The sequence below is a fragment of the Nyctereutes procyonoides genome, unplaced genomic scaffold (assembly GCF_905146905.1).
Source record: "Nyctereutes procyonoides isolate TBG_1078 unplaced genomic scaffold, NYPRO_anot_genome, whole genome shotgun sequence".
Classification (NCBI taxonomy): Eukaryota; Metazoa; Chordata; class Mammalia; order Carnivora; family Canidae; genus Nyctereutes; species Nyctereutes procyonoides.
The window spans coordinates 36,501,909-36,524,211 of NW_026575159.1; the positions used below are offsets into that span (position 1 = coordinate 36,501,909).

At 35.4% G+C, this 22,303-nt stretch overlaps 1 protein-coding gene across 1 annotated transcript; it reads right to left on the bottom strand.

Annotated features, from left to right (window-relative positions):
• Positions 1-7,078: 7,078 nt before the first annotated feature.
• On the bottom strand, positions 7,079-17,678 carry LOC129502457 (60S ribosomal protein L35a-like). Its single transcript, XM_055314057.1, has 3 exons — positions 17,614-17,678; positions 7,762-7,916; positions 7,079-7,302 (listed from the first exon to the last, which is right to left on the bottom strand). The coding sequence occupies exons 1-3, from the start codon at positions 17,676-17,678 to the stop codon at positions 7,079-7,081; spliced, it is 444 nt and encodes a 147-aa protein (XP_055170032.1).
• Positions 17,679-22,303: the final 4,625 nt, after the last annotated feature.

Sequence of the window (22,303 nt, forward strand, 5' to 3'; positions counted from 1 at the left end):
CTCTTATCTTTTATCAAACACAAAGAGAGATATAAGATTATTACTACAAAATGTACTTTCTTCCATATACACTGAATCCACAATGTAGAAGTCCTACTAACACATTTCAGCACCATGGTCAGATCCGCACCCGTTTATAAAAACTTGAGCCCTGGTAGATAAGAAAGAAATGGGAAAGTGTAGAAGTTATTGGAACACCAAAGTGATATTTTATCTCAGCATATTTAGATTATCTGGATATCCATTCCATAAGGTGAAAACTAGAATTATTATTATTTTTAAAGATTTCTTAGACTTCACAGGGAAAAGTTTCCACAGGTTTTTCATGCAAAAGGTTTCCGTACTTAAAACATATTTACAGAAATGGCATTATCAAATATCACTTGAAAATGTCAATGCCTTTCCTTAGGCACACAAGGCTTCTATATTTTTCATTTTCCCAATTGTGCTCCTATTACTTCTATGGTACATATTATCCTCTAACTCATAAACGAGGTTCCATACTTTCATTACTGGTCTGCATTCCAAAAACCCTACAGGGATTTTATTGTAACACATATTCTACTTTGCATCATTTACAAAGTACACTCCTCCTTTGGCTCTTTCAAAACATCATTTAATAACATGTAAAAATATTTATGTGTTAAATAATTATGTAAACAAATTACAGATAACATATTTTTTAAAAATTCTAATTTGATAGTTCTAACCACTTTTTCCTCCATGAAAGTAGTCACCTTTCTTTGCATAACATAAATAAAAACAGTATCAGAATCAGTATAACTTAGTATCTAAAATCAGAATTATTTGTATCTATTTAAATATTGACTAATATCTTTCCATGTCTGTATAATTCTGATCACATCATTTCCTAGATTCTGAGATACACTGATTTAAATGACAGCGAATTTTGCTCACAGCTACCACGTGTTTTGGAAGAAACAGCCTGCAGCTAAAGTTGCCTTTTCTGCTGGCTTTACATAGAGGGCAAATTGCAGAACTATAGCTTATTTTCATCGACCTAAACTTAATAATGGCTTATATTATAAAAGTTTATTTGTGTTTTTTAAAGGAATTAATAAATAATACTTTTATCTTTATCTCAGTTCTGTAAAGTTTGATAAATAAGACAAAGAATAAGGAGTTAGAGACCAGAATATTAGCTATATAGACAGTAAATGATAAATGGAAGCTTTTATGTTAGCCTGATGACCAAGAGAGCCTGATAATTGAACCCCAGATTTTCATAGATTTATCCATGTTATCAAATGCACTGAAGTATTAGAGGCTCCTCCTTTGAGAGCAGGACTTGGAATGGGGAGAAAATAGTAGTCAGCCTAAATTAGACTTATGACAAAGTTCTTAACAAAATGGAATGTCTTTTCTTTGTGAGCATTACACTTCCAAAAGTAAAAACAGACAAGCTAATTGTGCCAAAATTATTATTTCAAAAATTACTCATCAAACAGTCATGGCATCTCCCTTGAGATAGGGAGAAGCCAAGAGTTTTAGTTATTGAGGCCCCCTCATAGGAGGGGAATTTTGGAAAGAGAAAATGTGTTCTTAGTAATATCAGTAGCTGAATATGCCACAGTTTTGGCTATCTCCCTTTGAAGATATGAACAGTACTTTAGGACAGTTCTGCTCCTCCCTTCATGATGCCAGCTTTCCAGTCACAACCACTATACTTTTGTTATAGGTCTGGGATCACTGAAGGATGTAAATAGATAAAAAGACATTAATTTGATCAATTGTAAGTCTTCAATATCCTAAGACAAAATAGCCATTCTTTATTCTATTTCCCATTGCAAGTATTGTACCTTCACTTAGTCCAATATAGCCTATCTAAGCCCTACAATAAAATTGAAGACAACATAGTCCAAGAACAAAAGTACATAGATACTGTAATAAAAGCCAGTAACAAGAAGATGACCCAAATTTGAATATAATCTCCCTCCATTATGAATTTATAAAGGAACATTAAAATCATAAGCATCAAATCCCCTTACAAATTAAAGCCCTAAAATGTTAAAACTAAGAGAAATTGAAGTCCAAAATAAAATTGTCTGTCTTGAAATACTATATTTCAAATAAATTAATGTAAAATTTTACCCTCCTCAACTTCATATTCTGTTCAATCTTAGAGAAGTAAATTTTAATGCCTGAGTTTTATTCCTTCGTTTGGTAGCTACAACCAGAACCCTGAAACCAAAATCCTCTGAATTCAAACTCATTGCTATTAAGTGATTAATCATAGAGCTGCGATTACCATATTAATTGCCATCTCCCCTTCAAGTCCTGTTTCTAGCACTCCAATACTGACGAGTACAGGTTCCATCTGGTGACATAGAAGCCACATTCTCATAATAAACAGGCATTTTCATTTCTAGGTCATTTCCACTATTTCTTACAATGCACTATCCTAGGTCTAAGAAACCTGCCTCCTAGAAAATGTTTACCCTCCCACTTGGGTTTCAGCTGAAAGGATATTCTCTACAGCCAAATGTACTGTTGATATTTCTGAAGCTGAGCCCCAAGGGGCTAAATAAAAATCAGTGTGTGAGCAGAGTCTTTTCCTTTGCTTTACCGTTACAAACTTTGATAGCATCTCATTGTTGTGTTTTCTGCAATAGCAGGCTAAGAGTCTGGTATTTTGTTTCTTGTTTGACTTTTTTAGTATTTTTCCACTATCTTATTTTGGTTTTTTATTCTGGAAAAAACAATTGAAATAAGGTACTGCTATTTAACTAATCCAGAACTACTGTCTTAGGTCTGGCACCTAAGTTTAAAGCTTGGTACTCACAGTTTAAAGCTAGAACCTTCCTAGTGTTGTCAGCACATGTGGAACACAGCTGCTGCATAGTTTTGAAGTAGCAAATATTGTTCTGTTGGCCAGGGCCTAAATGGCCTGTGAAGACATTCTTTTCCCTGTAATTGTATGTTTGCCTCATCTGTGCCTGCTTACTCAGGCCTCTGTGATTTGCCAGCATCTGCCAAGTCATTTGCTAAAGCCCTGACTGCCAGTATATATATACTCTAAGTATAGTTTAAGATTAAGCTGTGGCAGCCTGCATCCTAAAGTCCCTGAAATTGGCCAAGACCACCCCTATTTTTGTTGAGGCCCATGCAGTCCATGACCTTGCTTGCTAATCTTCCCTTGTAGAAATTGTCTTCTATGATTGCTTGTGCACTAACACCTCCTACTCCGTCCTCAGAAGTTAAAAGCCAATTACACCATTGTAAATGTCCTCTGGCCCCATTATAAGCCCCTATACACACTAAGGTCGGGGTGCCTTGGACCACAAGACTCAAAGCCACATGTCCTAGCTCCATCAACTACATTCCCTATATATTTTCCCTCAGATTGTTATCTTATGTTTTGTATCTTAGTATTCCCCAACTCTGAACCTATTTTGGGGATCTTTGAGGAGCTCAATAATTAGCACTTTTATTTTTCAGTTTGATTCTAAACTACTTATTTATCCTACTCACTTTATTTTTATTTATTCTATTTATTATTAATTAATGTATTCTTTCATTCTAAGTTTTTATTGAGAAATAAGATAATCAGTAAAGCATTTGGAAGCAAAAATAGTAATGAACCCTGATATAAGTTGAAGGAGGTAGTTTGATTAGGAGTGTGTGTGTGCACATTCATGTGTGTAGGAGGCTATGATTAGCTATTAGTTAGTATATGGGGAAGCAGGGCCCTAACGGCATCTCTATTATATTTATATAGTATATATAAAGATTTGACATAGTTGAGAATGTCCAATTTAGTCTCCCTAAATTACGCTAGAGTGCAGGAAGAAAGGGGTGGAAAATGCAGGAATGTCATAGCAATTGAGATCCTGTTAACAACAAGGAAACATTTGAAATGCAGTGGAAGCATACCAAAAACAAGGAAATTTGAAAATATTTCTTCCAGGGATATGGACATTTTTCCTACAAAAATTGCCATATACAACAGTTAATATTACAGGTTGGCCCATTTTAACTATTTTAAGTAAAAAAAATGTGTCTGAAGCATAATAAGGTAATTGAAAGCACTAGAGAAACTGTCATATACATCAACCTTATTTAAAAGTAATATATTCTAAAGTGCTTTGTATATGCCACAAAATCCATTTTTCTTTACTGTAGCTCTAATATTCTGGAGGGGTTGCCCTGAGCTTCTGGTCATTATGCATAACACCTATGCCCAAGGGCTGGTTATCTTGTAAACAACAAAAAAAAAAAAGATGTAAGGTGGGAAGAGGAAGCAGTGGCTCAGGGAATAGGAGTTAAGACTCATATGGTGATTCTGGCCTACCAGAAATGGAATAGGAATAGGAAAGAAATCAAGTAGGAGAGGAATAAGGCTTTTCATTGAGGGGAATAAATATGGTGGGTTGTGAAGTACTGGTCATATCAGTTCCTTTCATTTCCTCCCCTAAGGATATCCCTTTTCTTTCTTTTAGGTCTTCTAATATCACAGGGGATGGTGGGAAAGAAAGGAGAGTCAGGAGTATCTTAACATTATCAAGATGGACTTTTCTTCCCTATATGCACAGTTTGTTTTATTTAAGAAAGTTGGTAGTGTTGAGTATCTAGATGGTGGTTTCAAAGAAAAGAAAGCATATTTTTTCCCCAGTATTTTCATTATCTTCTTCACTTGCCTCTATCTCCTGAATTAGTCATCATGTTGGAGAAGTATAGTCAACAATGTCTTCAATATGGAGATTGAAGGTGGAGAACTGTTTAGTAGAAAAGGGAAGAATTTCATAGGGCTGTTTTATTGGGCAGTTTACTTACTTGCCAGAAATAGGGAAGTTATGGCTACAACAAAAGATTTCTATTAAATTGCATATTATAACATTAAATTTTATCCAGGACAATGTAACAAAGTATACATTAGCAGAAAGAATATTACTTCAAACCATTTCAGAAGGGGAATTCTATAGCAGTCATTATAACAATTATATCAGATGGCAACACTACAACAGCTTTTGAAATTTGTGTGGTATTCACAGGTAATTTTGCAAATTAGAGTACTACTTGATATACTAAAAATAGATAAATAAAAACAGAATACCAAACACTACCACTCAGATTCTGAGTTTTCTAAATTTTTCCTTAGCTATAACTTTATATAGTGTCTTAGTTAAAATGCATTTTTAAATGCATTCACCAAAGAATCTTTAATTACAAATATTTTCCATTAATGAAAATCCAAGTCTGTTTTCATAATTTTGTCACAGAGACTTCTATGAAAAAAGGAGAAGTTTCAGTTCCATCTTAAGCCTGCCTTCGGCCCAGGACATGATCCTGGAGACCTGGGATCAGGTCCCATGTCCCACATCGGCCTCCCTGCATGGAGCCTGCTTCTCCCTCTGCCTGTGTCTCTGCCTCTCTCTCTCTCTCTCACTGTGTGCCTATCATAAATAAATAAAAAAAATAAATAAAAAGATTTTATTTATTCATGAGAGACATAGAGAGAGAGAGGCAGAGACACAGACAGAGGGAGAAGCAGGCTCCATGCACCGGGAGCCCGATGTGGGATTCGATCCCGGGTCTCCAGGATCGCGCCCTGGGCCAAAGGCAGGCGCCAAACCCCTGCACCACCCAGGGATCCCAATAAATAAAATCTTAAAAAAAAAAAATTCACCTTAACTGTAATTGTGCTCATCTTAAAAGAATATATCAGAACTTGTACTACACACTCTTGTATGCACACATGTTCAAATACCTTCTCTCTTCCCACTCCACACATACACCATACCCTGAATGGGAAAGCCACTTCATTAAGATAATAACTGTTAAAAAATAATATGAGCTGTTTTTCTGAATCTTGAGTTTATTTTACAATGTTTTCTTCTTAAAGTTCCTAAATTTGTGTTGACATTTATTTCTATATCATTTCCATTAAGCTTTTGCTTTTTATTATAAGCTCTGGATTAGGGGAAAAATGGGTTTCTTTAAATTGTTAATCTTTAATGATCATTATGCTCATTTCAAAGTTGTAACATTTCACAGCAAATGGCTTTCTAGAGAGCTTTGCCGATTTGCAATTTGTTTTATCAGAAATTTCTTTAACTTTTGTTTTCCCAATTATTCTCTTTGAAATTAAAAAACTATATAATTGTATCTTCATTTCTTTAAAATAGCATTTAAGACATTTGAACAATTTTCAGCTATTTTCTACATCCCCATTCAGCATTTTATTAAAGTTACCTAAGCTTAAATTACAATTTTTCTTCCTGCTTCCTTTAGCTGTGATAAGAACAGGCTGGTTTGCTACAATGGATGCATATTTCTTTCTCAAGTTATCTTTTTGCTTTGAGTTAGTCACTTATATATAAGTAATTATATATAAATATATAAAATCAGATATAAATATATGCATGTATTTAGATATATATTTATACATATGAATGCACACATACATTTTATTTGTATATACATATACCTATATTTATTGTATATACTTACTATACATATTGTATATATATGTAGGTGTATATATACATCTATAATATTACATATATTTAAATATATACATTTATTTAATTACCTCCTATTGCTATATTGCCTGTACTGTCCTATTTTGTGTATCTTTTTTTTTTTTTTTTTTTTTTAATCTACACCTTTATGTTGTGCCCAAGATCGCGAATCCGAGAAACCGCCAAGGAGCCGATACCGATGCAATCACACGAGGGTTTATTTACAAGCTCGAGCCTGGGTCCAAGCGTACCCGACGCAGCGGAGCAGGGACTTGGACCCAGAGGCTAAGAGGCGTAGCAGCTTTACAGGGGCCAGTGGCCAATGGGATTCGCAGAAAGTTGCACAGTCATGCTGTTCCGCTGAGCCGGATTTCCCATTAGGGTGTGTCCTGGTCTTTTTTTTTTTTTTTTTTTAATTTATGATAGTCACACACAGAGAGAGAGAAAGAGAGAGAGAGAGGCAGAGACATAGGCAGAGGGAGAAGCAGGCTCCATGCACCGGGAGCCCGACGTGGGATTCGATCACGGGTCTCCAGGATCGCGCCCTGGGCCAAAGGCAGGCGCCAAACCGCTGCGCCTCCCAGGGGTCAGTAAGTTTAAATCCTTGAGGGGTACAGCATCACGTGGATTCTGTGGCCAATGGCTTTTGCAGGAAGGTTGCTTCGGAATTTGGCACGAACCACGCTGCTGTTTCCATGAGCACGAGTTACTACTTTTCCCCAGATTACTCTGGTTTTGTTTGGTTTGCCACTAGGAGTTACTGTGTTGTTCTTTGCTTTGTACACATAAGCACATCGCATGCCGAGATAGAACTCAGTTTCTTTTTTTTTTTTAATTTATTTATTTATGATAGTCACAGAGAGAGAGAGAGAGAGAGAGAGAGAGAGAGAGAGAGAGAGAGAGGCAGAGACATAGGCAGAGGGAGAAGCAGGCTCCGTGCACCGGGAGCCGGATGTGGGATTCGATCTTGGGTCTCCAGGATCGCACCCTGGGCCAAAGGCAGGCGCCGAACCGCTGCGCAACCCAGGGATCCCAATAGAACTCAGTTTCATCTTGAGCATAAACACCTTCGATATATATATATATATATATATATATATATATATATATATATATATATATATTCTTTTTTTTTTTTTTATGATAGTCACAGAGAGAGAGAGGCAGAGACACAGGCAGAGGGAGAAGCAGGCTCCATGCACCGGGAGCCCGACGTGGGATTCGATCCCGGTCTCCAGGGTCGCGCCCTGGGCCAAAGGCAGGTGCCAAATCGCTTCGCCACCCAGGGATCCCACACCCTCGATCTTAAGTAGAGCTGTGTGCTCCCTCTGGTTCCGGAGTCCCCGTTTATAGCCGGCAAAAATGGCCTTGGACCAAAGCCCTCCAGACACAGTCGTCGCTTTAGGAGTTCTGTTCCCAGCAGGCCTCCACAGGCTCCAAGATGGCAGAAAAAGAGAGGCTTCTTTTTTTTTTTTATTTTTTATTTTTTATTGGTGTTCAATTTGCCAACATACAGAATAACACCCAGTGCTCATCCCGTCAAGTGCCCCCCTCAGTGCCCGTCACCCATTCCCCCTCACCCCCCGCCCTCCACCCCCTCCACCACCCCTAGTTCGTTTCCCAGAGGCCTCTTTTTAAGTTTTTAAGTGCTTTCTCTCTTCCTCCTCTCATGAGATTGTGCATTGTATGTTTTCCTTGTTTCATCATTAGCTTCTGAATGCATCTTTCTTTAATTGTTTTACTTCTCTTTTACTTGCTTTTATGAGAAAGTGTCTCTGTTAATATCACATGCCCGATTTCTTGTCAAATCTCTTTAGAGAATTCAAAATTCTAATATTCTAGTTCTAATATTTTTTATTGATAGCTTTCTGCAGAAGCAATGTGTTTGGAAAATTCTCAGCTAGGAAAGACAAAACTAAGTAAAAATAGCTTTGGCTGAAACATACTATTTTTCTTAACTGGGTTAATTGTGATGAAATCAGTGAATGACAGTTGAAAAATTGGAATACCTCAAAGCCCTGAACTTAATATATATTATCTGAAAAGAAAACACATTTAAGTGCTAATTATTTTCTTTAAAAAACATCATGTTGATTTTGGAAGACTAGAGAACTTATAAAATTCTTACCTATAAATGCATACTAGAAATAACATACTGCATGTTTTCATTATAATTTTAGTTCGTTATTAATCAATTGACAAATCTACATTTAAAAAGAAATATTCCTCTTGCTTCCTTCAGTGAATTTACAAAACTCAAGTATCGGGGATCCCTGGGAGGCTCAGCAGTTTAGCGCCTGCCTTCAGCTCAGGGTGTGATCTCTCTCTCTCTCTCTCTTTCTCTGTGCGTGTCTCTCATGAATGAATAAATAAAATCTACACACACACACACACACAAAAAAAAAAAAACCTCAAGTATCTTTCTAATTAAGCATTCAACCATAGCCAGCATTTGTATTTCCAAGAGTGTTTATATAAAGATACCTTGTATAAACCCTTGCACCAATATCAGATTGTATTTAAAAGGGCAACTTGTATAGTCTATTTAACTTTTTTATGATAAAGATCTACTCAAATCTCATTTTACTTTTCTACTAGCTTTCTATTGGTTATTAGAACCAATTTGGTTTTTCCTCTAAGGTTCTTTATATGCATTTGTTTTGCATGTCAGATATTTCAGAAGATCTACTTTAATATGTTTTTTTAAAGATTTTATTTATTCATGAGAGAGAGAGGAGAGAGAGAGAGAGAGAGGCAGAGACACAGGCAGAAGAGCAGGCTCCATGCAGGGAGCCCTATGTGGGACTCCATCTGGGGACTCCAGGATCACGCTCTCCACCAAAGGCAGGCGCTAATCCACTGAGCCACCCAGGGATCCCTACTTTAATATTTTTTTGAATCGTAAAAACATTTGCTCTTTTTGACAGCATCACTCACCAAAGAGTTCATATTTTACCTTACATTGCCAAGATGCCCTGTCCAGCAGTTAGGAACCATATAATTTCCAATCTCTGTGTCACTTTCAAATGAGGAGTTAAAGATAGGCATGAGTTTTCTACACACTCCCTTTTCACATCTTTACAATCTTTGCACCTACATGTTTCAGATAAGGAGAGGGCTGCTGATCTCTACATGAGACTTTCCCTAAGCAGCTATGTCAGAGGTTTCCAAGACTATCATCAGATTCAGTGATTTGCTAGAACCCACAGGGCTCAGAAGTTATTGTACACATAATTATGGCTTATTACAGCAAATGGACGAAAAGCAAAGTGATTTTTTTAAAGCAAAATGATTAAAGGAAAATAGTACATGGGGCAAAGTCTGAAGGAAACCAGATGTAAGCTCCCAAAAGTTCTCCCTCAGTAGAGGACATGGTTAATTTCTCTAGCAACAAGATGAGGAAACCTGTTTGAAGTACTGTCTACCAGTGAAGTCACCTGAGCCTACAATACCAAGGCTTTTATTGGTGGTCCACCATGTAGGTATATAGCCATTGCCTACAAGACCAGTTTCTGAGGCTCCAGAAACCCAGAAGAACAGGTGTTCATCATAAATCACAATGTTTGCACATATTCTCTAGAAAGACTGGTATAACACACCTCAGGGACACAGGCATACAAAACATTTATATTGTTTAGAATCCAAATATTTTTTAACAGCTTTGTTGAGCTATATCTCACACTATTCACCCATTTAAAATGTACAATTCATTGGTCTTATTCTATTCAGAGATATGTACAACCATCTCCACGATTTTAGAACATTTTCATTACTGGAAATGTGATTTCCAGTTCTGCATATAGGAAGCTGAGAAGTCAACCCTCTGTCCTAACAACAAGTAAACAAGCTGAATAGACTTAAAAATCAACTCTTCTCAGATCTTTAAGAGGGGGAAGACACAGGAAAAATCACTGATCCCAAGATTGGATATATAGAGAGGTGAATGAATAACAGGAGGGAGTCATAGCTTACCTGGAGCAGACACTCACAAGCAGAAACACCTGTAGGAACCAGTCCTGAGATGAAAATTTGAACTGTACTTGTACTTGAAAACTTGAATTTCTGGAGTCTCAGAGCAAACAACTCTGGGAATTAAAAACTCCAAGGGATCTAGTCATAGAAGAAACTCCCACAATACTGTTAGATTCACTTCTAGGAGCTCCATCAGATTCCCACAATAAATACCATAAAAAAATTCCCTGGGGCTTACAGCAGGGAAGGGGAAGAGAAACCATTTTGAAACATGCCAAAGCACTCCATTTTTCTTAATTTCTCTTCACTCCACACCTATCTATGTAGAGGTCTGAAAATTCAACAAAAATATTTCTGGAACTATTAAATGACTATAGCGAGGCTACAGAATGACAGGTTAATATACAAAGGTCAACTGATTTCCTACATGCCAGCAATGAACAAGTGGAATTTGAAATTAAAAACACAATGCCTAGCCAACACTTGTCTCCTATGTTGTTAATTTTAGCCATTCTGATAGGTGTGAAATGAGATCTTTTGTAGTTTTGATTTGTAATTCCCTGATGATTGATGTTGAGCATGTTTTCATTCATGTTGAGTCTGTTAGCCATCTCTATGTCTTCTTTGGAAAAATGTCCATTCATGTCTTCTCCTCATTTCTTAACTGGATTATTCATTTTTTGGGTGTTGAGTTTGATAAGTTCTTTATAGATTTTGGATACTAACCCTTTATCAGATATGTCATTAACAAATATCTTCTCCTATTCTACAAGGTTGCCTTTTAGTTTTGTTGATTGTTTCCTTCACTGTGCAAAAGCTTTTTATATTGATGAATCCCAATAGTCTATTTTTGTTTTTCTTTCCCTTCAGGAGACATATAGAGTGAGAAGTTGCTACAGTTGGTGTCTAAAAGGTTGTTGCCTGTGTTCTCCTCTTGGATTTTGATGGTTCCAGGTCTCACATTTAGATTTTTAATCCATTTGAATGTAAGAAAGTGGTCCAGTTTCATTCTTCTGCATGTTGCTGTCCAGTTTTCCTAGCACTATTTTTTGTTAAAGTGACTTTTTTCCAGTGGATAGTCTTTCCTGCTTTGTTGATCAGCTGACCATATAGTTGTCAGAATCCATTTCTGGTTCTCTATTCTGTTCCACTGATTTGCGTCTGTTTTTGAGCCAGTACCACACTGTCTTAATCACTACAACTCTGTAATACAGCTTGAAGTCCAGAATTGTGATGCCTGCAGCTTTTTCTTTTTCAAGATTGCTTTGGCTATTCAAGGTCTTTTATAGTTCCATACAAATTTTAGGATTGTGTGTTCTAGCACTGTGAAAAATCCTGGTGGTATTTTGATAGGAATTGTATTAAATATGTAGATTGCTTTCAGTAGTATAGATATTTTAACAATATATGTTCTTTTGATCCATGAGCATGGAATGTTTTTCCATTTCTTTGCATCCTCTTTAGTTTCTTTCTTCAGTATATTATAGTTTTCAGAATACAGGACTTTCACCTCTTTCATTGAGTTTACTCCCAAATATCTTATGGATTTGAGTGCAATTGTAAATGAATCAATTCTTTAATTCCTCTTTCTGCTGTTTCACTATTGATGTATAGAAATGCAACAGATATCTGTATGTTGATTTTCTAACCTGTGACTGTACCGAATTTGTGTGCCAGTTCTAGCAACTTTTTGGTTTTCTGCCTTTTAGGTTTTCTGTATAGAGTATGATGTCATCTGCAAATAGTGAAAGTTTGACTTCTCCCTTGCCAATTTGAATGTGTTTTTATTTCTTTTTGCTGTCTGACTGTTGAGGGTAGGACTTCCACTGTTATGCTAAATAACAATGGGTGAGAGTGGACCACACTGTCTTGTTTTTGACCATAGAGGAAAAGCTCTGTTTTCCCCATAGAGGATGATATTAGCTGTGGGTTTTTCACATATGACCTTTATGATGTTGATATATATTCCCTCTATCCCTACTTTGCTGAGGGTTTTTATTATGAATGGATGTTGTATTTTAAGGGGAAACCTCTCACACTGTTGGTGGAAATGAAAACTGGTGTAGCCACTCTGAAAAATAGTACAGAATTTCCTGAAAAAGTTAAAAATAGAACTACCTTATGATCAAGGAATTGCACTACTGTGTATTAACCCAAAAGATATAAAAATACTAATTCGAAGGGATACATTCACCCCAGTGTTTATAGCAACATTATCAACAATAGCCAAATTATGGAAAGAGCCCAAATGCCATCGACTGATGAATAGATAAGCAAATGTGTATATATAAATAAATGGGATATTACTCAGCCATAAAAAGAATGAAATCTTTCCATTTGCAACAACGTGGATGGAGCTATGGAGTATTATGCTAAGCAAAGTAGCAAGTAAGTCAGTCAAGTAAGATAAATGCCTTATGATTGCACTCATATATGGAATTTAAGAAGCAGAACAGATGAACAAGGGGTAAAAGAGGCAAACCAGGAAACAGACTCTCAGCTACATGGAAGGAACTGATGATCACTCTTCCCAGGTGAGCAGGGGACTGCATTACATGGGGGATGGGTATTAAGGATACCACTTTTGATGAGCATGGGGTATTGTATGTAAGTGATGAATCACTAGGTTCTGCACCTGAAACTAATATTGGATGGTTAACTGTAATTTACATAAAAAATTGGAAAAAAAGACCCACAATACCATTTACATTAACACTCTCAAAAATGAAATACTTAGGGCAGCCTAGGAGGCTCAGCAGTTTAGCACCACCTTCGGCCCAGGGCCTGATCCTGGAGACCTGATGTCGAGTCCCACATCAGGCTCCCTGCGTGGAGCCTGCTTCTTCCTCTACCTGTGTCTCTGCCTCTCTCTCTCTCTCTCTCTGAATAAATAAATAAATAAATAAATAAATAAATAAATAAATAATAAGTAAGTAAGTAAAAAAAATGAAATACTTAGATGAACAAAAAAAACAAACAAAAACTAAATAAATAGAGATATATTCTATTTTTATGGACAAGATGATTTGATATTTTGAAAATGTAAAAAAATATGTATATATAAAGGGGGGTATAGAGGGAGCTATCAATGTAATACCAATTAAAATCCCATCAGGTTATTTTATATGTATCAAAAATTAATTCTAAAATTTATATGGAGAGACAAAATATCTAGAATAGCCAACACACTATTGAGGGAGAACAACACAGTTGGAGGGCAGATGCTACTTGGTTTTAAGACTTACTACTCAGCTATAGTAATCAAGGCAGTGTGGCATTCACAAAAGAACAGACAAATAGATTAATGGGCCAAAACAGAGATCCCAGAAATAGATCTCCATAAATACAGTCAACTGATCTTTGACAAAGGAGAAAAGTAATATAATAAAGATAGTCTCTGCAACAAATGATGCTGAAAAATTGGGCAATCATCTGCAAAAACATGAGCCTAGACACAAATCTTGTACCTTTTACAAAAAATAACTCACCTACATGTGAAAAAGAACACTATAAAACTCCATGAAGATAGTATATGAGAAAACCTAGATTACCTTGGCTATTATAAGGTCTTTTTACCACACCACCAAAGGCAAGATCCATGAAAAAAAAAAAAAAGATAAGCTGAATTTCATTAATTTTGAAAGCTTTTGCTCAATGAAAATCAATATCAAGAGAATTAGAAGATAAGCCATAGAATGGGTAATATTTTTTTCCAAAAAATGCACCTGATAAAAAACCATTATCCAAAATATACAAAGAACTCTTTTTTATTTACAAGATTTATTTATTTATTTTAGAAAGAAAGAGAGTGAAAGAAGATGCATGGGAAGCATGAGTGGGGGTAGGAGCAAAGGAAGAGAATCCTCAAGAAGACTCCTTGCTGAGCTCAGACCCTGAGGTGGGGCTCAGTGTGGGGAAGGAACGCCAGGCTCCCATTCTACCTCACTACCCATGTGATTATGACTTGAGCCAAACCAAGAATTGGTCACTTAATCGACTGAGTATTCAGGTGCCCCTTAAATATGCAAAGAAGTCTTAAAACTCAATAATAGGAAAACAAACAGCTCGATTTTAAAATAGCAAGATAGGTTAGGGGCACCTGGGTGACTCAGTTGGTTAAGCATCTGACTCTTGATTTTGGTGTGGGTCATAATCTGGGGTTCTGGAATCAAGCCTCCCATTTGGCTCCATGCACAGTGGGGAATCTGCGTAAGGATTCTCACTCTCCCTCTTCCTTTGTCCCTCCCCCTGCTTGCACATTCTATGTAAAATAAAAATAAATAAATCTTTAAAAATAATGATAATAATAAAAATAAGCCAAAGACCTTAACTGATACTTTACCAAAGAAAACACACAAATGGCAGATACACATATTCAAAAAATGCTTCACAATATATGTTATCAGGCAAATGAAAATGAAAATAACAGGGAGACACCTGCACACACTTATTAGAATGGCCAAAATCCAGAACACTGACAACACCAGGTCCTAGTAAGGATAGGAAGCAAGAGGAAATTTCACACACTATTGGTGAGGATCAAAAATGGAACAGGCACTTGGAAGACAATTTCAAAGTTTCTCGCAAAACTAAACATACTCTTAATATATAATCTAGCCATCATTCTCCTTGGTATTTACTCAAATAAATAGAAAATCGTGCCCACACAAAAACTGGCACATGTATGTTTATAGCAGCTTCAGTCTAATTTGCCAAAAGTTGGAAACAACCAACATGGCCTTGAGTAGAAGAGTGAATGAGTGAATGGATGAATGAATGAATGAATAAATAAATATTTATCTAGCACTAAAAATAAATGAGCTATCAAGCCACAAAAAAGACAATGAAGAACTTTCAGTGCTAGTATATTAGCATATATATTAACATTTTAGTAAGTAATAGAAACAAATAGAGAAGGCTATATGATTCCAAATACGTGACATTCTAGAAAAGATAAAGCTCTGGAAACAATAAAAGTATCTGTGGTCAGCTGGGGTGGGGGTGGTTGGGAAAATGAATAGGTAGAGCACAGAGGATTTTTAGTACAGTGAAAATACTCTGTATGATATTATAATGATGTATATATGTCATTATATATTCATTCAAACCCATAGGATGTATAACACCAAGAGTGAACCGTAAGGTGAACTATAGACTTTAGGTGATTATGATGTGTCAAAGTAGGTTTCCTTTTTGGTAGAAAAAAAAGTAGGGTGATTGTTGATAATGGGATAATGTGTGTGGGATATAGGGGGAGAGATGGGATCTCTCCCTCCCTCTCAGTCTTGCTGGCAACCTAAAGCTACTCTAAAAAAGTAAAACCTTAAAAAAAAATTCAGTACTCTTTAGCTTTCACCACCTTATGATCCCAGCTACCTTCCAAGCCATAAGCAATCAGTCATTTATTTTATGTTTCTATACCTTTGCCTATTCTGGATTTGTAGTGAATCTTCAAGATTGCTAATACTGTGGCTGCACTGGCTCATATGATTTTTATTTTGGTTATAGGACACATTTCGGCGAGAAATCATCAAGGAACTTCGAAGAACAAGATTTATTACTCACTCGTCCTGGAGGGAATATGGCATGCCAAAGGCACAGAGTAAAGGCAAGGTAGAGGGAAGGGGGTGAGAGACATAGAAGATTGAGAGAGAAAGGGACAGAGAGCGAGACAGACAACCCTGAACTTGGGGTTCTGCCTTTATTAGGGTTCAAGTGTGGAGTGTTTAGAGTTTCATGGGTTCACTTTTCACCAGCTAATTTAAAGCATAAGAGCAGGAATTAGGGGTGGGGATGTAAAAGCAGGGTCACTCAAGCTGTCAAGTATCTCAGTTAACTAAGGCTTTTTTGTGAAAGGAAACTTCATGGCGGGGGGGTGGCCTAATTCCATGCCTGATTGTTTTGCTAGTAGTTGGGTCACAGAGCTAATAATATATTTATTCAAGATGACTGTCTTTTTTTTTTTTTTTTAAGATGACTGTCTTTTGATAAAAATTTCTTGGCCATAAAAAACCTAATGTCAACCGCTCATACAACACCACCATCAACAACAAAAAGCTTCATGTCAGGCACTTATATTACACAGAGAATCTACATTATCACATTTGCTTGTTTTATGTATCTCCTCGCACTCTTGCTAGAGAGAAAGGAGAACTCCCCAGGATAGGACAACTTCACTCTGTCTTCCCAGCAGGAATTCCAAAATTTCTGTGGACAAGTGCTTGATATATTTGTCTATTTTTGAATGTAGTAATCCTGCCTTTGATCTACCATGTATTTTCTGTATGAATTTATGGAGAGATGAAAGCTGATGCCCTGTCATTTTAGACCATTGAGCTCTGGACTCAAAGGAACCACATTTGAACATATGAAGAAACTATGTGACATTACCTGAGGGTTTGTGATGAACTGGATATTCCCCATTTGGTCATCCCAGACTTACCTTCCACCCATCCCAATCCTGCTGTGTCGCAGAGGCTGACCTCCATGGACTTTATCAATCTGGTTGTCTTGCCTCTGCTGCTAGTTGTGATCAGCCCATGGAATGCACACGTCAGAAGCTAGAGGAAGATGAAAGAGAGATACATATTAGGTTTCTTATTTCTCTGTGTTTCTCTCTGCTGGTTTGAGGGTTTGTGTGTTTTTTATTGGTGGTGGTGGTGTTTTTGTTTTTTTGTTTTGTTTTGCTTTGTTTGTTTTTAGACATGTGTATTTCTCTACTACTGTCCACAGCTTCTGGTCATGCATTACACGACTGTACTTCTAAGAGCATTCTGATAGCCATTCCCTTCTTTATCCCTTCATGTCTAAGGGGTAAAAGACGCATTGATTGCTTCCGGCTGCTTCATGTTCAGGGCAGGCGCTTCACCATTCTTTACATTTCCCTTAATCATCCCAACTCCTGTATAAATACCACCTTGTATAACTCTCTATCATTAGATTTTTTCCAGTTACCTCTTGAGTGTGCCTGTTTTATGCTAGTAGTTTGAAAAATACATGAGATTTTCACTGGGTACAATTACTGGATAGAGATTTGCTTCTGTTTGGCAGAATGTGTGGGAAGAAATAAACAAAGGACTATTTGGTTCTATTTGGTTTAACCATTGTACAGAAAGTAATTTTGCATATTCCATGTACTTCAAAATGTTTCTCAACCTACCTCTTTAGTGTTGGGTTGGTGGGCATGTTCTTGATTTCAGCCAACAGATTATAAAGAGGTGCCATGTATCATTTGTAAGCAGAGGCAGTTCAGAACAGGAGTAAATTCTCCATGCTGTACTTTCCTCTAACTTAGCCACAGCCAAGGCCAGATTTTCTCAGGATAAAGAAGAGTTTCCCTCCCAATACCAGTTCTTCAAATTTTCTGAGGTAAAACCATGAATACATTAGACTAAGTAATGAAAATTTTGACATATAAGTACTACCTTGCATGTTTTATAGTAAAGATACATCTGCACAATAATAAAGTCCATTTGTAAAGTGTTTCTCTGTTACATCATTTGTAACAGCAGAAGACTAGAAACTATTAAAGCTTCCACAAATAAAAACAAGTTAAATAAACTGTGGTTTAAACACACAGATACAGAAAAATCGCAGGCTATAATGCTACGTTACCTGAAGAACACTCTCTATAGATTGTCAACTTTTTGTAAGAGGAAGAAATATAAGTATATGTTCCTGTTTGCTTCATTTGTGTGAAGAAAAAGTAATATAATAACAAAAACGTAGTAATATAGTGGTCTCAAGATGAGTGAGGATTGGGTGGAAGTAAGAATTCTAAATGTACAGCTTCTCAATTAGTTTGAAACATTTTTGAACCATTGAATGTAATGATTTATTTAACAAATGACAATCGAATATTTTATCTCTAACATCAGAAAAATAAAAATAAGTAAGAGCAATGCACTATACATTCTCAACAAAATGAATCAATGGAACACCAAAGAAGGCCTCAGAAGAAATGCAAGTTGAAGCAAATATTCAGCTGTTGACACCTGTAGGTAGAGGATCAATTTGTTTCAGTAATGATGCTGGAGAGATTAAATTCCCATTGCAAAATGTAGATAACGTATGTGTCTCAAAATATATATTAAAATAAGATATTACTCAAAGATTTATTTTGAAGAATTATAATGGGTACAAATTATTTTTGAAGGGTGTGAATATATATGTATATATATACATATATAAAGATTAGCTTAAATAAATATAAGATTTCTGCATGTCAAAATCATAAAATTTCAAAACAAAAGACTTAGGCAAAAAAATGTGAGAGAATATAATTTTCCAAAAAATAGTGAAATAAAAATCTGATATCCTTAAACAAAAAAGAGATAAAATGGTCATTTGAAAAAATAGTAATAGAGAAACATAAAAAAGCTGTTATGCCTAGAAACTTTCAAAGGAGGAAATACAAGTAATCAATAATTGCATTTAAGTAGTCCAATGTTGTGATCAACTGATAACCAGATATAGTTCACTAGGCTGTCATAACTGAAAATTATTTTTTTAATGCACAATAATTTACAGTTGTTCAGAGAATATATGTGGTAAGGTGCTTGTAGACATATAAATAGGTGAATAGGCAACTTAGCAACACACATCAAAAGCCCTAAGAATATGAGAAAATATAGATGTTTCCCCAATTGGGGTTATTGCAAGCAATAATTCATTGAGCAAAATGTCAGCTATTTTCTCCAATTTTAGGTTACATACTACTCAATATAGAGTTTTTTTTTAGTATGCGTATAAACAATGATTATAACTTTTCCATATATTTATGGCTGCATGTTTTATTCTATGAAATGCTTTCTTGTGTTGATCTCATGACTGGAAGTGTTTTCATTTGATGAAAATAATTATTAGGAGCAAACAGTTTTTAACCTGATAGTTTCTTTTCCATTAGTTTTGTGAACAAGAATCAATAAAAGAACACTTCTCCAAAAATGATCTCTCATTCAACAACTATCAATGAGCATCTACCATATATCAAATCAGGTATGGTGTTAGGTGCTAGGAATAAGGCAGCAAACTATAAAAACAAGACAAACAAGTAAAAAAATAATCCTGCCTGTATACAGTAACTAATATTCTAGTGCATTTTGAAGCACTGAAAAGATGACAGATTCTGTAACCAGATATGTAAAAATAATCCAAATAAAAAGATACCTTCACATGTTCCTACCACTTGCTCTTTTTTAAATAATCACATACAGCTAATTGCCTTCCCTGTCCCTTTCCAACACAATTCTTTTTCTTTATGATAATAATAAAATATCCATTAAATAATTAATTCGGAGAGACAATATTAAGGTAAAAGATTTTCAAGTTCTCAAACTCATCATTGATACATATCCTCCAATATTCATTTATATTTTGTCTATAATTCTACATTAAAATATTTCACTTGCATTTAACAATATTTATAACAAAGAAAACCTACCCTTGGAGAGTGGAAGCAATGCTGAATTGTTTCCTACTATTCATTAAAGCTCAATTATAAAAAAATATTTATGGAATTATTCTGTTTTCTTTCTCCTCTTCTTCCCCTTTTTTCTTCCCCCTTTTTTCCTCCTCCTCCTTTCCTTCCTTCTTTCCCGTGACTCTAAAGTGATGTGCTATATCAGATTTTGTATATATTTGTGTTTATGTTTGAGTATAAATATATATCTTCTGATATATTATACATATATAATCTACATATATAGCTACATTATACATATATATTATGCCTAATATTTAGTAAGTTTTTAAGTGAATATTTTTATAATAAGACTTTTGAATAAAATATTTAGCCCCCCCTTTGTATTCATTATGAAAAAAAAAATCTTGCATTCTCTTCCTCCCTCATACCTTCCTCTGCTCCGTCACTTAATATTATCTTCCTTGTGTGTTTATCTTTGTACAAAATCTGTATACTTTTGTCCCTGAATTTATCATTTTATTTTTTAAATTTATTTATTCATAGAGACACACAGAGAGAGAAAGGCACAGACACAGGCAGAGGAAGAAGCAGGCTCCACGCAGGGAGCCCGATGTGGGACTCGATTCCAGGTCTCCAGGATCACACTCCGAGCTGCAGGCTGCACTAAACCACTGTGCCACCGGGGCTGCCTGAATTTATCGTTTTAAAAGATGTCCTTTGACTGCAAGCTATTGTGCATAAGGTAATAAATAGAATTGTTTTAATATCCAAATTATTTTCTGTTTTCATTTATTCATTTGATATTATCAGAATATCTAATATTTATATTCTATCCTATTATTCCTATTCCTGCCTTGGTTTTTATGATTTCAATTTTTAGTTGAATATATTAAATTCATTCCACTGGAGGATCCCTGGGTGGCTCAGCGGTTTAGCGCCTGCCTTCCGCCCAGGGCACTATCCTGGAGTTCCGTATCGGGCTCCCTGCATGGAGCCTGCTTCTCCCTCTGCCTCTCTCTCTGTGTCTCTCATGAATAAATAAATAAATAAATAAATAAATAAATAAATAAATAAATAAATAAAATCTTTAAAAATAAGTAAATAAATAAATTCTCCCTAATAGTCTTTTGCCAAGCTCTTTCCATTCATTTCTTACCTAACTATAGCTTTTCTTCCAGAAAGGCTTGTATGAAAAATGTATGCTGCTATTTTACAGTAAATACTGTTTTGTCTATATGCTTTACACTTGGAAGATGACTTTGCTGGATATAAGATCCTTGTATCATATTTTCTTTCCTTGAGTCTCTTTGCAAGTGTTGATCTTCTATCAATGAATATTGCAGCCAAAGTGATTACCTGGACCTTCATTTTTAATTTATCTATCTTATTTCCTTTCCTTTATAAGTGACATACTCTTTTTCACCAAGAAGCCAAATGGATCTTTCCTAATAAACTCAACGGAACATTTGTTTATTTGATTTTCTCCTTCACATATTCAGTTTTGCACATGTTATATATTTGGTTCCTGTCTTTTCTTTACTACTTGTTCACTACTTATTTGCATTTAGTTTCCTTTTGTTAATTTTTCTCATTTCACTTTTCTATGTATCCTACTGTTCTGTTTCTTTTCTTCCTATTTATCTTCCTTTTTACTGGCCATTCTTTCCTGTGTTCTTAGTGTTTTTTGTAAAAGTTGTGATTACATATTTAATATTTTTGTGTTAATGTTGGGAGTGTTGGATTCAAATTTTATCTGCTTTAATGTCTCGGTTTCTACCATGTTTTTTCTCTGTTGGGAAGTTTTCCTATTACCCCTTTTCTTTTTTTTTTTTTTTAATTACCCCTTTTCTTAAAGTAACATTATATGGATGCTTTATCTATTCCCCTTTGTTAGTTTTGTTGTTGTTGTTTGTTTCTGTGAGGTTTTTGTTTTTGTTTGTTTGTTTGTTTTGTTTTTTTTTTTTTTTTTGGTTTGCTTTTTGGCATATTTTTGTTGAGTTGGATTTTCAGAGAAGAAATTAGCAGGGGATAGCAATGACCGCATTCTTAAGTACTAGTTCTTAACATCTTTTGTCTAATTTCTCTGTAGATGTTTGCCTTTTATTTATTGATATTATTTGATTACTGATATTAAGAGCCCTTTATTTACTAGAAATTATTTTGTTACATGCATAGTGTTATTTAAATGAGCATAGAAGTCCATGTAGTATTATTTTATATATCTTTATAAATCCTCATTCACTTTATAACCTTTTATCATTGATGGTTCTATTGGGATAACATAAACCTCTTTAAATATTGCAAGCAATTTAGAGTTTATCACAGCAAATTAAGTGCTTACAAATCTGTTGAAAGGACTGAGAAGTAAAAGGTCAGGGCATACCACCAATAGATCTCAGGTTTGTTGATAGCTTTGGTGGAATTA

What these genes read in the sequence shown, in the direction of transcription:
- LOC129502457 (XM_055314057.1), bottom strand. Translation starts at nt 17,678, where the DNA reads ATGGCACCTCTTTATAATCTGTTGGCTGAAATCAAGAACATGCCCACC. An exon ending in ACCAACCCAACACTAAAGAG is followed by an intron (nt 7,917 to 17,613) that starts GTAGGTTGAGAA and finishes GCCATCTTGGAG; the next exon opens with CCTGTGGAGGCCTGCTGGGA. An exon ending in GGGTGTGGGATCCCTGGGTG is followed by an intron (nt 7,303 to 7,761) that starts GCGAAGCGATTT and finishes AAAAAAAAAAAG; the next exon opens with AAACTGAGTTCTATCTCGGC.